We start from the raw sequence: 15,172 nt of genomic DNA on the forward strand, positions 1-15,172 counted from the left end.
TCTCTGCCTTGTTTTAATATTGTTGTGGGTCTGTGCCAGCTCACCCAGGCCCGAGGCTGCCCTGGGAGTGTTTGTGTTCTCCAGGGTTGGGGAGAGGGTAGACCCTCCTTAATCATTTGGTGAGTGGGCCTGAATGGACAGAGGCTGTCCGTTTGTACCTGTGTCTAGTTCGTAAGTGGAAGATGCAGAAGGGCCTGGGAGATGGTCAGCTCTGCCCACCTAAGCCTGTCTCATTTGGCTCAGGGGGGTTCACACAGAGCTGCCAGCTTCCCTGAGATCCAGCTGGCCTTGAGCACCCCCTGGCTGCAGGGGGACAGCAGGCGCCCAGGGGCTGCAAGCTTTCCTCCCAGGCCCAGCCCCAGCCTGTTCCGGGGAGCTGCCCTTGGGCAGGCACTGCTGGGATTCCCGACCCCTTGGGAGAGGGTGGGCCTGGCCGGCTTAGCTGGCTCTGGCTGCCCCGGGGCGAGGGTCTCTCCCCAGCAGCGCCAGGTGGGACCCCCAGACCCTGAGTCTGGTGAGGGCCGAGGAGGCCGTGTGGGCCTCAGGGATGCCCCTGTCGTGTCCTTTGAGTCCCCGGAGCTTTGCAGTTTCAAGGCAAGGGACATCCCGGCTCTGTGCCGCGCCTCAGGCATTTCAGCGCTCCTCTCTGTCTCCCTCTCAGGCTTCCTCCTGACCTTGGCACTGACCGAAGCTCTGGTATTTGCCGCCCCGGAATCATCTCCCAGAAAACCTCCTCAGGTCCTCCCCTCAGGCACCACCCCGGGCACCATGGCGACAGCACCTCTCGGCTCTTCCAGACACTCATCCGCGGCGGCCGGCCCCACCTCGGCAGGGACACGGAGCTCCCAGCCCAATGGATCCGCCTCCCGGGCAGCGGCCCCCACGGCAGTAACCCCGCAGCCAGACGGACGCCCTCCCACACACAGCGTCTCCGCTATCCTGGCGACAGCAGCCGCCCCCCGTTCTGAAGGCCCCCTTACCACAGGGCCACTTCCTGCCTCCTTGGCACCCACATCCTCCCGCTCAGAGAGCCGTCCCCCAGGGGAGGCTGTGCCCCCTGTCCTGGTGACAAAGCCCGCAGGAGCCACGAGCCGCACCACCACAACGCCCACCCGGGCTACCACACGCAGGCCGCCTCGGCCCCCCGGCTCTTCCCGAAAGGGGGCCAGCGGACCATCTCGCTCTGTCCTGCCTGTACCCAGTGGCCACTCTGGGAGGAAGGAAGGCCAGCGGGGGCGAAATCAGAGCTCCACACAACTGGGGCAGAAACGGCCCGTGGGGAAAATCTTTCAGATCTACAAAGGCAACTTCACAGGGTCCGTGGAGCCCGACCCCTCCACCCTCACCCCTAGGAATCCACTCTGGGATTACACCTCCTCGCCAGAGCCCCAGACAGTGGCTGCAGCCACGGCACCCAGCAGGACCTCGTGGGCACCTCCCTCCACCACCCTGGTGCCCACAGAGGACACGCCAGGCCTTAGCGGAGCAGACCAGGGGGACGGACGGACCCCCCTTCGCCAGCCAACAAGGGGAGCTGGATGCCACAGCAGCCTCAGGTGCCCCTGCCAACCCACAACCTGCCCCAGTGCCTTCTCAGCACCCCCGCGGTGACCTGCAAGATGGCCCCAGCCACAGTGACTCCTGGCTTAATGTCACTCTTGACACCAGCAGACCTCCATCTGCCAGCTCTGGGGTCTTTCCAGGCGCCACAGGGCCCCCCCTGGCTGCCTTTGGTGCCAGTGTTTCAGCCCCTTCCGAGGGGCTTCCTCAGGGAACTTCCTCAACCCCACATACCCCAGCCCTTCCCCCTGGGGTCTCAGAAAGCACTGTTAACCAGCCAAGGGGGAGGCTATGGCCACCCCCACCATGACCAACAGGGTATCCAGTCCCCTCTCCACAGTGGTGTCCACAGCCACAGGAAACTTCCTCAACCGCCTGGTCCCTGCTGGCACCTGGAAGCCTGGGACAGCAGGGAACATCTCCCATGTGGCCGAAGGGGACAAGCCGCAGCACAGGGCCACCATCTGCCTGAGCACGATGGACATCGCCTGGGTGGTCCTGGCCATCAGTGCGCCCATCTCCTCCTGCTGTAAGTGTCTCACCCTCCCCATACCTCCCTCCCTCTTTCTCTCCTTCTCCCACATCAGCGTGTCCCTCTCCAGAATTCCTTTGTCCTGGAGTTGGGCATTTCTCACCCACCGGGCTGCACATCTTCCCAGAATCCCAGGCAACGAAGTGGCAATTCAGAAGCAGGGCTTAGCCCTACCCCTAGGCCTTGGCTGTGCCGTCCATGGCTCAGATGCCCTCAACCAGACAGACACAGCTCCCCGGAGCTAGGGGGCCCTGCAGGTAGGACAACTCTGTATTGTGCAGAAGGGAACACCAAGCTGGAGAGGTGACATGGCTCACCCGGGACCCCAGAGACAGGAAGAGGCCAGGCCAGGATGAGTGCCCACATCCCTGTCTTCTGACCCAGAACTCCTATCATGACACCTTCCTGCCACCCTCCCCCACCAGGGCAGCCATCTAAAGCCTGCAGTGACATGGCACCAAGACACCACCAGTGAAAGGCGGCTCTTCCAAATTTCCAGCCTCCCAGTAACAGAGCCCCTCACATGCCTCTCTGCCTCCACACCCATCTTCCTCACTGTCTTTCCTCTCCTTCTCTCTCTCTTCTCCCAAAGAACGAGGAGGAGACAAAGGTTTTGCCAGAAGTTCTGTCAGCCTTGGCAAAAGCCGTTCTTGTAGCTAAATTGAGCTTAAGAGTCACGTGTGGATTCAGCTGTTCTGTCCCGACCCCCCCCCCCCACCGGGTTTTATCTGCCCATAGGTGTGTGAGCTGCAGGCGGTGCAGGCCCGCCGTCCCGTGTGGCTTCCACGGGTGCTGGTGGAGAAGAGCTGTCCCTAGGCCACCACCCCCAGCTGCTGCCTGTCACTCCTTTAATGAGGAGTCAGGAGGCCTCCTCCCTGACATCTCCATAAAGAATCTGCTGTGGTCGCTCAGAACCTTAGGGCTTCCTTTACGTTCTCCCCACATACTTGATCCTAGATCCTTAGAGTTTCTCTGATAACCTCAAGGGGCTCCTTCCTAGTGTCAGCCCACCCCACCAAATGGAGTTAGCATCTGGCACCCCCCGGAGCCCCGCCAGGGGTGAGACCCTCCTGCACCCCTCCATCACTGGACAGCCCATTCTCCCTTGGCCCCCCATAAGACGTTGTCACCCAGTTCCCTTGGGGACCTGAAATTTTCCTCCTTGTCATGTCCTCTATGGTCCTAAGTCACGCCCTCTGGCACCACACAGAGACAGTCCATCTACCAACCCCAGAAACGTGTGGAACAGCTCTCAAGGGTGATCTTCTCTTTCCAAGCTACCCACTGTTCCTTCAAGTCTCTTCAAAGGGCCACACTTCACTGGCCCTGCCCCACACTGCGCCTGCCCCTCTGGGTGGCCTTCATGTCACCCCAGCTTCCCCAGAAGGGAGCAGAGCATTGCGCATGCCCAGCCAGGGCAGAGGAGAGCGGGTGGTGGTTCCTTTGTTCTGGACGCTGTGGTCACATGCGTGCAGCCCACGCTGGCGTCAGCTCTGTTGGTTATACTGGCTGTCGTGTCCCACCACGGGCTCACCCTGATGTCAAAAGCAATGAGCTCCAGAAGCTTTCCACAGAGAAGGCTTTTAAGCCAGGTCTCCCGGGCTTTCCTCAGGCCCTGGGTCATTTGAACGAGATCGCGTAGGAGGAGTATGCTTTAACAGGAACACAATTTCTGCTTGGCGTCGTACTCCAGCAAGATCTTTCTAAGTCTAGATTCTGGATTCTGTCCAGGAGCCACCTCTCCCAGTTTTCTCCTTCTAGTTGATAAGCAAACTTCCCATGTCAGAAGTGGGGAGCCTGCCTCTGCTCTCGGACCCAATGCAAGAAAAGTGGAAGTGTTTGCAGGTTGCATAATTTCATTCTTTCAGTAAGTGGCTTTATTGACTCTTATAGAAATACACATGTATTCTTAAAACTGCCCACTTCTAAAACAGGAGAATGATAAGAAAATGTAGCAGTATTAGTCAGTAAATTATTAATAACGATCCTATTTGAGAAGCAACCGCATTACAGACAGCTTTCTAATTTTCCAGTCTTGACGTGTGTCTAGAGGCTCTAGTTTACAAAGTGAGTTCCCTTTTTTTTTTTAATCATTCCATCCTTAAATCAGACTGGCCAGAAAAATACAATAAAAATACAAACAAGCAAACGCAGTGCACAAGGAACGCACCTTACAGGTGGGGAGTAAGCCGCCAGGTGAAGTAGTCACACCAGAGTCCTGATCGCACACGTCAGCCCGGGTCTGGTGGCTCTTTGTCCGACTCAACACAGTATTTTGCTTGTGCCCTTTGTGGCCAGGCACCATGCCAAGCACCAGGGAACTGAGGTGTGTGATGTGGCTCCCTCTCCAGCTCCAGAGCCCTCTTCCTGCCAGGGACGCCCCCTTTCCCTGAGCTGGGCAGCAGAGACATCTAGCCTTTGCCCCCACAGGCCACATCCGCCTGGGTTTTGCAATTCTGAAAAGACCTCTCCAGCCTTTTTGCCAGGTATGACTTTGAAATGAGATCAGATCCTACTGCAAAGCCAGAATACCCATGGGCTGCGTAAACCATGCCTAATAGTGTGAGCCTAGACAGAGACGAGGACACAGCTTGGAACTGCACCTGGAGAATGCTTCGGGCATGCTGGGAGGAGCCTTCGGGCGCCGAGGTAGAGCACATTACTCTGTAAAGCAATAAACGAACCTTTGTTCAAAGTGGAATCTTGTAGCCCTGTGGAGCTGCAGACACCACACCTCCTTTGGTATCTATCTTGCCTTCCCACCATCCACGCGGGAGGCTCCCCTCAGCTTTCACTCACCAGTCTTCCTGTCTCCTCCCTTGCCACTTCCATGTGCAGTTTCTTGACCTTAGTCATGGCCCTGACTCCTGTGGGACCATCATTAACCCTGGGAAGGCCCTCATGGGAAAGACTTTAAGATAAAAGAATACTCGTCCAGCTTCAGGACGCTGTGCCCTTTCAAAGCACAGGTGAGCAAATCAAAAGGCTGTCTTCCTAGCCCAACCCCATCTCCTCATCAGGCGAGCAGACCCCTTCCAGGCCTAAAGGGCCCTTGCTTCCAACATTCCAGACACCTGCACATACCCTACAGCTCACTCGGCAGCTCTCAAGCAAGGGTCTCCTCCTTTGCCAGTTTGCCTGATATGTTAGGGCGGTCTAGGTTGGTAGCAAAGTGCATGCATACATTTCCTCATGTCTGGCTTTTCAGCCCAGCCCTGGCTGTGCTTTTCTCTGGCCAGACTTCAGGTGGCCAGAGGTGCTGAGCAGGTGGTAAGTCCCCTGCTTCTGGGGCAAGCAGGGGGTGATCACAGCAATGCTCAGGCCCGCCCAAGAAGGGGTATCATCAGTTCCCCTGCCCTTCCAGGCACCAAGCCCTACCGAGCGGCCCGAAGCATGTCTGTGTGCCAGGACTAGGAAACGCTTTGTCTCCCAAGCCCTGCCAGAGAGCAGTTTCAGATGTGCTGAGAACCAAAATTGATTGGAGCCAGGCCATGTTCAGCTGGGGCAGGGGAGCCATGTGGCTCCTGAGCCCTCTGCTGCCACCCTCAGGACACACGGAGCCCACCGCCTCCTGCTGCTGGGACCTGGCATTGAATTGGTCCTCGCTCACCACTGTCAGCGCCCTGGGTTTTCGTCAGGAGGTCAGGCTCCACGAGGCTCCCTGGTCTACCCTGCACGTGCCACATCCATTCTTGGGAGTCCTCAGCCAGCCTGTCTGAAAAAGACGGGGACCAGTGGAAGGTGAGAAACAGAAACAAAGGCAGCAGCGGGTATTGTTCGTCAGCAGCCCACACTGAGCCTGCCCCAAGCAGAGCAGCACCTCTCCCTGGCCCTGGGTGTGTGAGGGCGCACTCGTACCCCAGAGCGATCTGTCTTCCCTCCAGACGTTGAGTGCATGCCATTCAGCCCAGCATTCAGAAAGCTAACACACCCTTGAGCCCACACGGTTCTAGGCTATTTTAGTTGTTTTGTGAATGTTAGTCAAATCTGAATGTATGTATGTGACTCTTACTCACAGGCCCAAATGACTTCATAGTTATCATATAAGAAAACCTGGGTCAGAATTACTCTTTCCAGTGAAAAGAGTAGAGGGAAGCTGGGACGAGGAGGAAGTGTGAGCACAAGGCTTGTCTCCTTGGGACTTATGAACACCTGGAGGGGGAGATGGGGGCACAGCCTCAGGGCAGGGTGCCCAGGGATGGCACCCAGCTGGACCCACACTTGCATCCCTCATAGCTCTTCACGGTGGCCCCCGGCCAGCACCTCCGTGAGCTCCTTCAGGCCCAGTCCCACCTGAGGCTCCCGTGCTCCCTACCTTCCCTGACTTGCAACCTGCGTGAGCCTCTGGAGGGGACGCCTGTGGCAGATGGCGTGTGTTCTGGAATCCGGCACACGGGACAGCAGCCCCGCCCTCCCGCTCACTGTCGTGGGGCATGAACAAGCCCCTCGCCGTCGGCTCAGTGGTTCCTGACCTGTGCAAATAGGACTGGTGTCCCCTGTGGTAGTGTGGGGCCTTCGAGAGGCAGGTCCCAAGATGGGATCAGGCCTGCAAGAGATTGACTGATGGCCAAACACCCATGAAGTGTAAAGGAAGGGAGTCTGCAGGGGAGCCTCAGGCTGCAGTGCAGGCCTGACCCCGGGGGAGGGTGCTGGGCAGGAAGGATGACTGGGAAGGAAAAGTCTTGGACTGCAGTGCAGCTCAGAGAACGATCCCTCCTCTGCGCATCGCTCTGGCCTCATCTCCAGCCGTGCTCCCTGTGCTCCACTGCAGCCGTGCTGCTCTTGGCTCACACACAGCAAGCTTGTCCCCACCTGAGGGCCTGTGCACGCGCTGTTCTGTCGGCCTGGAGTGCCCTGCCCCCCTCTGCACACGGCCAGCTCCTTCCACATAGTCTGTTCTCAGCTCTAAGCCCACATCCTCGGGGAAGCCTCTCATGATGACTCCAAGCAGCCTCCCCTCCAGCTCCCCTCCCTTGTCTCTCTCACTTGCCTGTTTTATTTTCTTTGGAATATAAAGGTATGGCTACCTGGATTAACCTTGTTCATTCACTTTTTTTATTACTTACATTTAGTCTGAGCCCCCCTGCACCATTCCTGCACACTATGAAAACAGGGCAGCCCCGTCTTTTCTCCCTCCCCACCTCCCCAGCACCTGGCACAGAGAAGGCATTGCACATATATACATACTCGTTGAACGGACAAACGAGCAGATTAATGAAGGGGTGAGTGTCCGAGTGTGTGGCCATCACAGCCCCCCGGACACTGGCAAGTGTAACTTGGCAGTGCTGACCACGTGCTTGCCCTCCCGCCCCCTGACTGGACTCTCCCCACAGCCGTCTTGCTGACAGTGTGCTGCCTGAGGAGGAAGAAGACGGCCAACCCGGAGAACAGCCTGAGCTACTGGAACAACGCTATCACCATGGACTACTTCAGCAAGCATGCTGTGGAGTTGCCCAGGGAAATGCAGTCCCTTGAATCCTCTGAGGTAAAGGACCCAAAGCAAAGGGCGCCCCTGGAAGTGTGGGGGAAGCGCCGCTTCTATAGAGAGCGAGGAGCATCTGCTCATTTCTGAGGCTCCAGGCCCCTCAGTGTGCAGCCCACACCCAGCAACAGGGCCTGAGGAAGGCCGGCCCACCCCAGCCCTCCTGGGTCAGGGGCTGCATGTAAGCAAGAATTCCCAGTGCTTTCCGCATAGGCGAGAGTCTGGGAAGCGCTGTTCTTGGGACTTTGGTTTCTGGGAACAGGTTCAGTTATGGGGCATGCTCTCTGGGGACTGTGAAAGTGAGAGCTTCTCCCAAGGGGCCTAGATTCCAAGATCTACAAACTCTAAACATCATTCAAAAACTGGGGGAGCCTGATTCAAAAACAAACCAGGGGAGATACAAGGCAGAGTTACACATTGCTGTGGGGACCTAGCTGAGTACAGCCTTCACAGTGGGGGTACTGGGCCCTAAGCAGATGTCAGCACACATTCCAGCCAAGGAAAGAACCACCTGTGTAAAGGCTGGGGGGTGTGCTGGACGTGGCGCATCGTGGGAGAAGAGAATATAATGGATCAGGAAGTGTTTGCCCAAAACCCCTGGCAGGCCAGGGAGAGAGCTGGGCCTTGAACCCAGGTGTCTCTGACTGCAGAGTCGTGCCCTCTGCATTCTCACGTAAAAGGTGGGGCAGAGGCCTGGGTACAGCAGGAAAGGTAGACAGATTCAGATGGCCTGGAATGGGGTTGAATGGAGTTTGTGTGTTCGTCTTGGTTAATGAAAATTTGTTGAAAATTGTGAGCTTTGTGTGACCTAGATTTAGAAAGGTTGTGTTGAGGGCCTGTCTATGCGTGGTCAGTGAACAGTTGGAAGGGAAGGGAGGGTGGCTTAGAGGAGCTGAGATGTGTGAGCCTGGGAGGCAGAGCCCCTCAGCCCCTGCAGATCCCCCCACAGCGGCCGGGCTGAGCTTTTATACACACGGGTGAGATCACAGCACTCCCATGCTCAAAACCCTTCAGCAGCTCCCCATTGCTCTTAGGTTAGAGTTCAAGCCTTTTCCAGGCCTGCGAGGTGGGCCTGGCACCAGCCAGCTCCCCAGCCTTACCTCACCAAGCAGCGCTTGTGTGCTTCCGTTTGCTGAGCTCCAGCCACACTGGATTCCCTTTCCTTCCTGTGCGGCACCCAGTTATGTCCCACTGCAGGCTGAGTGCTGGCCACCCATCTCCTGGGATGTCTCTGTGCCTCCCTAGCCGGGCTTCAGTTTGGTGCCTCCTGCCCGGCATTCAGGCCCCATCTGGCCATCACTCCCCCCCAGGGGGCCCTTCCCTGGCCTGCCAGGCCGGGGTCACCCTCCTGTCTCATGGCCTCGGCTCCTAATGCGTTTCCACCAGGCACCTATCAGAGCTGTAGTCACGCAGCGGCTGCTCTGATCCTCGTTTACCGCCCCTGCCTCTAGAATCACAATTGCTGCCATGTTGCCAAGGCCAGGGGCAAATTCTGAGCACTCATCCTGCCCGGGGGCCAGACCACGGGCCAGTGCCCTTCATCTCCTCCTCAGTGGTCCTCGCGGACTCCCGGGGCCCCTCCCTGATCTCTTCTCCCCCACCTCCCACAGCCACCCCTCAGCCCCCATCACGGGGTCCCTGTCCTTCTCCTGACATTTATTCCCTGGAGCGCCCAGGCCAGATCCCCCACTGTTTCTGTCTCCTGCTGCTTCCTTCCTTGACTCTAAATACCGGCTCTGCAGGGTGACTGCCAGCCTCTGTCTCTGGCCTTGGCATCATTCCAGGGCTCCAGGCTCAGACCGAGCCACTACCGGCCTGCCTGAGGGGCATCCTACGTTCAACCCAAGGCCCAACTCTTGGCCTCACCCTCCCTGCCCACACCACAAGCTCGCCTGGCATCTCTCATGCGGATGGCGCTGCCGGTACCTCCTCCCCGCTCACACCCCACACCCCACACCCCGTCTGCCAGCAGATCCCACGTGCTCTGCCTGCAGACAAGCACCCCTTGCCCCCTGCACTGTGGCCTCCCCTGTCCAAGCCGCTGTCGTCCCTCACATCACAGACTGCTACAGGAGCTTCTGAAACAGGACTCCCCACAGCCGCCTTCCCGCCCGCAGTCTGTCCCCCACACAGCCAGACGACCTTTGCGGGCAGGATCTCATGTCAGCTGTGGCCCCGACCTTCCAAGGGCTCCTCTTCACACTTCGAACGAAATCCAGATTCCTTCTACCGTGCTTTCCAGGGCAGGCCCTGCCCACCTCCCCAACCTGCTGCCACACGTGGATCACGCACTCCAGACATACTGGCCTTTTGTTCTTCCTCCGACATAGGGAGCTCATCTACAGCTTAGCGCTTTGCCTTTGTGCTTATCTGGGATGCTCTTCTCCTGGCTGCCTCCATTCCTTACTTCCTCCAGGTCTCTATTCCAAAGACACCTCTTCAAGGAGGCCTTCCCTGACTGCTCCATACACATTAAAGCTCACCCCCACCCCCATGGGTCTCTATCCCCTTCACTGCTTTGTTTTTCTTCAGAGCACATCTCAGCCCCTGGCATTTCACTGTCCTCTCCCTATTGTCCTGTCCCCTGCTAGGTCATAAGCTGCCTGAGGGCAGGAGCCATGTTTGTTCTGCTCTCTGCTCTACCCCAGTGCCTAGAACAGTGCCCAGCGCATGGCGGGTACTCGTAAATATGTATCACATGAAGGAACCACAAGTTTCGTTCTCAATTTACCCATCACCCAACCCAAAGCCAACATGCATGGCTATGCAATAAAAAATTTTAACTGAAGGACAAACAGAGGGACAAGCTTCATAAAGGTGTTGACTTTAGCACAGTCCAGGCACATTTTCTCAGTAAGTGTCCCTGAGAACTGTTACCGTGAGTGAGAACATGGTAACTTGGCAAAGGGACTGGCCCCACTTTGAGTGTGGGTGGCCAATCCCCAAATTCTAAATTTCTGATATTCTCTTTGCAAACTGGTAAATCAAAGCCAAAGGACAGTGCTTGTGAGCACACTATAGAAAGGTCCCTGCTTGTAGAGCATCCCAGGAATCGCTGCCGCCCAGAGCACCAGGCCCACCGCGGGACAGAGGCCGGAGGCTGCAGAAAGGGGCAGCCCCAAGCAGCCGTGCTCCCAGGACCAGGGGGCTGCAGTGCAACCAGCAACCCAGAGCTCAGTTGGCCTCAGGGTGCCGTTTATCAGCATCCCTCCCAGCAGGCCTGCTCCCCTCACCCTGCTTTATTCAGAGTAATGTTGTAATCTGCTCCCACCCCCTGGCCCAGGCACGCACTGCATGCCACCCAGTGAGGGTCACAGGGCACATTCTGTCCCATGCAGGTCCCCAGGCTGCGCTCACCACCTGCCCTGCAGTGGCCAACTCTGGGGGCTCCCAGTGGAGCTCCCCCCATGGCCTGCTCCCCTTTGGGTTGTTAAAAGCAGCAAAATACAAATCCGGGCTGTATGGGCAAAACGGTGCCCAAAAGGGGCTTAGGAACTTTTCTGTTTGTGCTCTTCCTGCTCTCTTCCCCCTTTTCTTCTTCTTTCTCCCCTTAGTTATTCCCCAAATAACTTGCTCTTTTTTACGCAGTGAGAAGTCCCCGTGGGGCTCACCTCTGGTGAACACTTGCTTTGTGAAAATTCCCATAGACCAGCCAGATCTCCAAAACTGCCCTCCACAGCCCGACCCGGAGCCCCGGGGAGAAGGGGCGCTTCTGTTCCTCGCTGACACCCCCCGATTCTCCTGGCTCAGGGGACTGGCCCCACGTCCACTCCTTGGGTGGCCATCAAACAATTCCAGACCCTGAAGGAAATTTTTGTCTTCTAAAAATACATTTTACCAACAAACTGCCTTTCTTCCATTCTCTCATTATCTGTATAGCAATATGTACTCTCAAATATTATATGTTTTACTTAGAAATAAACTTCAGAAAATTCACTGTGGCTTCTTAAAGTGAACATGTCTGAACAAGTCTGAATTAAGCCAGGGTTGCCAGGCCGACTGCTGACTCTTTGCCCTGGAACAGCCAGCAGGTTCTGGACTGCAGTTGTTCCGGAGTAGAACAAGCTGACTTTCTTTTCCCCCAAGTTGATACCTGGGCCTGAGTCTGAGTGCAACCATTTAATGGCTCACAAATGCTTCCAGGCCTTGATAGCTGAGGCCAAAGTGTTCAGATGACCTGGTCAGTGATTTGCCTATTTCTAAGCTTTTCCATGCCTGGGGCGCTGTAGATAGACCAGTTTTCCACTTACCACCTATTGTGCAATCACTTGAGAGTCTAATTCGTTCACTTCAGCACATCTAGTGCTATAAGAAATGGGGCAATAATGCTGACCAAGCTCTGGGAGGATTTGGGAGGGGGAGAAATGAGCCCTTGAAAACTCTGACAGGTGGGTGGCCGGAGAGGGAAGAGGTGCACAAGGGTAGGGTGTGTTCGGGGAGGACAAGCAGCCAGGTTTCCCAGAGGTCTGTGAGAAAGAGGCAGGAAGGAGGGTCTGGGTCCCAAGCGGACCAGGTTCTGCCTGCTTGTACAGTGAGCCACACGCCGTGTGTGACAGTGAGCCCTCCTGGGCTTTCACAAGGGGGACAATACCATCTCTGGCAACCTAAGGCGGGAATGACTCAGAAAGCAGGAAGTCTTTTTCAGAAGCTGCTGTGAAATCTGAAGAAGATCCCAGAGGGCTCTGCTCCTCAGCACTGGCGGGGAGGGCGACGGAACATTCACCCAGGAATCCTGGGTGGCAATAAGTGCTCCCGTGTGTGGCTTCTTTAAGAATGGCCGCCTCGTGAATCCCCCAGCTCATGCCACCTCCCCTCTCTCCCCCAGGACCAGCTCTCAGAGTCCCGCTCCCCAGCCAATGGCGACTACAGAGACACCGGGATGGTCCTTGTCAACCCCTTCTGCCAGGAAACACTGTTTGTGGGAAACAATCAGGTACCAGAGATCTAACTGCTGCAGCGCCTGCTCTGTGGTCCCCCACCTTTGTCTCTAAGTTATAAATATACAAATATATATTGTAAATATACTCTTTGTGTAACCCTGAATTAATGAGAAACATTTTCAGCTTTTTTTCCCCTAAGAATTGTCAACATCTTTTTTATAAGTGTGGTTTAAAAAAACTTTACAGAATGACCGTGGCTTTATAAAATAAAAGTATTTCTAAGCAAAGCAGTTGCATTCATTGCTTCTCCTTACATCTGTCCTTGAGCACTCAGGCGTCCCAGCAGCCCCAGGCAGGTGAGAGAAGAGACTGCCCTGTGAAGTGGATGTTAAAATGGTCAAGGGTGCAGCCATTTGGGTGCTTCTTAAAGCTCCAGGTCCTCCTGAGTCCCATTTCCTCTCCCTGTGTGTGCACACCAGTGAAGGGGACCCGGCCACCTGGAGACTGGCAACTCTCGCACAACACAGGAAAAGGGGGCATCTCATCTCCCGGGCGGCTGAGAGCGCCGCAGCCTCACCAGGGCACCCCTGGCTGCCGAATGTAATTTCACCCAAGTTATGGACGGTGGGCAGGAGGGGCGCACACAGCCCCCCAGGAGCCCACAGAGGACATCAGGCGCCCCAAGGCCATGTCCCCCTACTGGGACACCACATGGCAGGAGGCTCCCACTGTCCTCACAACAGGACTGCCTTTCTCTGTTGAAAAAGGCTCCCCGTTACGCACATCCTCTCCAGCACCCATGTCTGCATTAAACACTCATGCCTTTCTCTGGAGGGAGTTGAGGTCTGGATCCAGCCATGCAGCTTTAGAACGCCTGCTGTTCTTCGAGGATCCAGTGTTCATTGGGATTCAGCTTCATTGCCTCAAAGCGCCATTTCCTGGTGCCCACGAGGAACATGTTTGTGTGCAAAGCCTCGAGGTCTGGAGCTGTCACTTTCTAAACCTCCTGCGATCTTAAAACATTGGGATTGCCAAAGCAGACATCACTACATCCTCCCTCGGCACTGCAGCCCTGCTGTGGTCCAGCAGACGAATGTGGATGGCATCCACCTCCTGCACCGGGGGTCTGCCGGTGGCCTCCACAGCCCATGCCGTGTCCAGCTCGACCAGCAGGTCAGACCTCCAGAGACGGCTGCTTCCCTAGACAGTGGCTGGGACAGAGATGACTGCTTTGAGACTTCCTTTCCCTAAAAGAAAATAGTTTGATAGCATATTTTGAATATAGATGTTCTTATAGTCAGATTGGGAATTGAACTTGAATGTTGATTCACATGTTCGTATTGTTGCTGTGGTCTCCTTATCATAACTTTTTCCTTTCTCCCTACATTTCCTTTAAAAAAAAAAGATGGCCTTCAAAACTGTGTGTTCTCAATGTTATTTGAACCTCTTTAACATGAGTTCGGTGGTCGTCTCTCTTCAAAGACTCTTAGCCCACCAGGAAGCAAGTGTTGCCCTGATACTTGTTTTCCAGCGTGCTGCTGTCTGACCTTTTAAACCTCTCATAATATTTCTGTCAAATGTTGCATTTAATGTATCAATGTGTGTGTGTGTATAGAAAGAAATTTGTTTGTAAGATTTATATATAATATATGTAATCAAAGATACATATATATATATGTGTGGAGGTACGACTTATTCCTTATCTACAGAATTCAGCTATCATGGATATATAAATAAACTCATTTTACTAGATGGAGGATTAAGTTGCTGATACATTTTATATTCTTTTTCATTTTAAACTAACTTTAAAGTCTTTCTTAGGCAACAATACCGCCTAATGTCCACTTGTGTATTTTAAACTATTTTAACAATACGTTGAATTTTCTGAGCACGAAGACCTTGTAGGATTGGCAATTTATCCTTTGATGAAACAAATCCTTTAGGACATGTTTGTGATTTCTCTGCAAAAGAGGCATCTCTCTTCAGATCTTTGGAGACATCGGTGTCACCTGAAGTGTAGCCCCTCTCCATCACCCCCTCCCAGGGCCTGGGGCTTTGTTGTAAGTATCTCTGGGTCAGAGAAATCTGAAGGTAACCTGGCTACTGAGTGTCGCCATGCTGCAAAGAATAACAGCGCCTAAACGTGACACCGTTGCAAACAACTTAATCAATAGCTGGAACCCCTCATTTAACCTTGGACATTACATCCTGGAATTCCTGCAGCTCCTCAGGACCCAGTAGATGTCACTTGTGTTAGGAGGCTGTGGTTATAATAGTCTCGAGGGCACATGGGCCCCTAAGGTGCACCACAGGTGGTGTTCACAGCAAGAATGCCACATCTAAATAAACAAAGGACACTGCCAGCCTTTACTAGATCAAGTTGGTTCCTTATCCTGTCAGTCAGATAACTAACTAACACTGATGTTTATCGTACCCTCTGTCAGCTCAACACACAAAGAAGAAGGGAAGAAACCAAGAAAAAGGAAGCATGTGTACTGATCAGGAAGGAAGAGCACATAGAACATTCCAGGAGGTGACCGGGGCTTTTCTGCCTGTGTGACCTTGGGTGGGTCCCCTGTCCTCTAGGTGGTAGGAGACGGGGTGGGGTGGGGGTCCTAGATAAATAACTAGACTAGGAGTCAGAGGCCTTTCATCCCAGCTCAGCTACTTTCTGGACAGGCGACCTCAGGCAGGTCACTGCAGCTCTCAGGGGCTCAT

At 55.0% G+C, this 15,172-nt stretch overlaps 1 protein-coding gene across 1 annotated transcript; it reads left to right on the forward strand.

Annotated features, from left to right (window-relative positions):
• The first annotated feature begins 201 nt into the window (after positions 1–201).
• On the forward strand, positions 202–13,693 carry LOC140848283 (transmembrane protein 108-like). Its single transcript, XM_073230494.1, is given in 5 exon segments — positions 202–1,497; positions 1,499–1,829; positions 1,832–2,089; positions 7,426–7,577; positions 12,400–13,693. Coding segments are annotated over 5 exon segments (2,160 nt in total). The 3' UTR covers positions 12,523–13,693.
• The last annotated feature ends 1,479 nt before the right edge of the window (positions 13,694–15,172 follow it).

The sequence above is a fragment of the Manis javanica genome, chromosome 3 (genome assembly GCF_040802235.1).
Source record: "Manis javanica isolate MJ-LG chromosome 3, MJ_LKY, whole genome shotgun sequence".
In the NCBI taxonomy this organism is placed as follows: domain Eukaryota; kingdom Metazoa; phylum Chordata; class Mammalia; order Pholidota; family Manidae; genus Manis; species Manis javanica.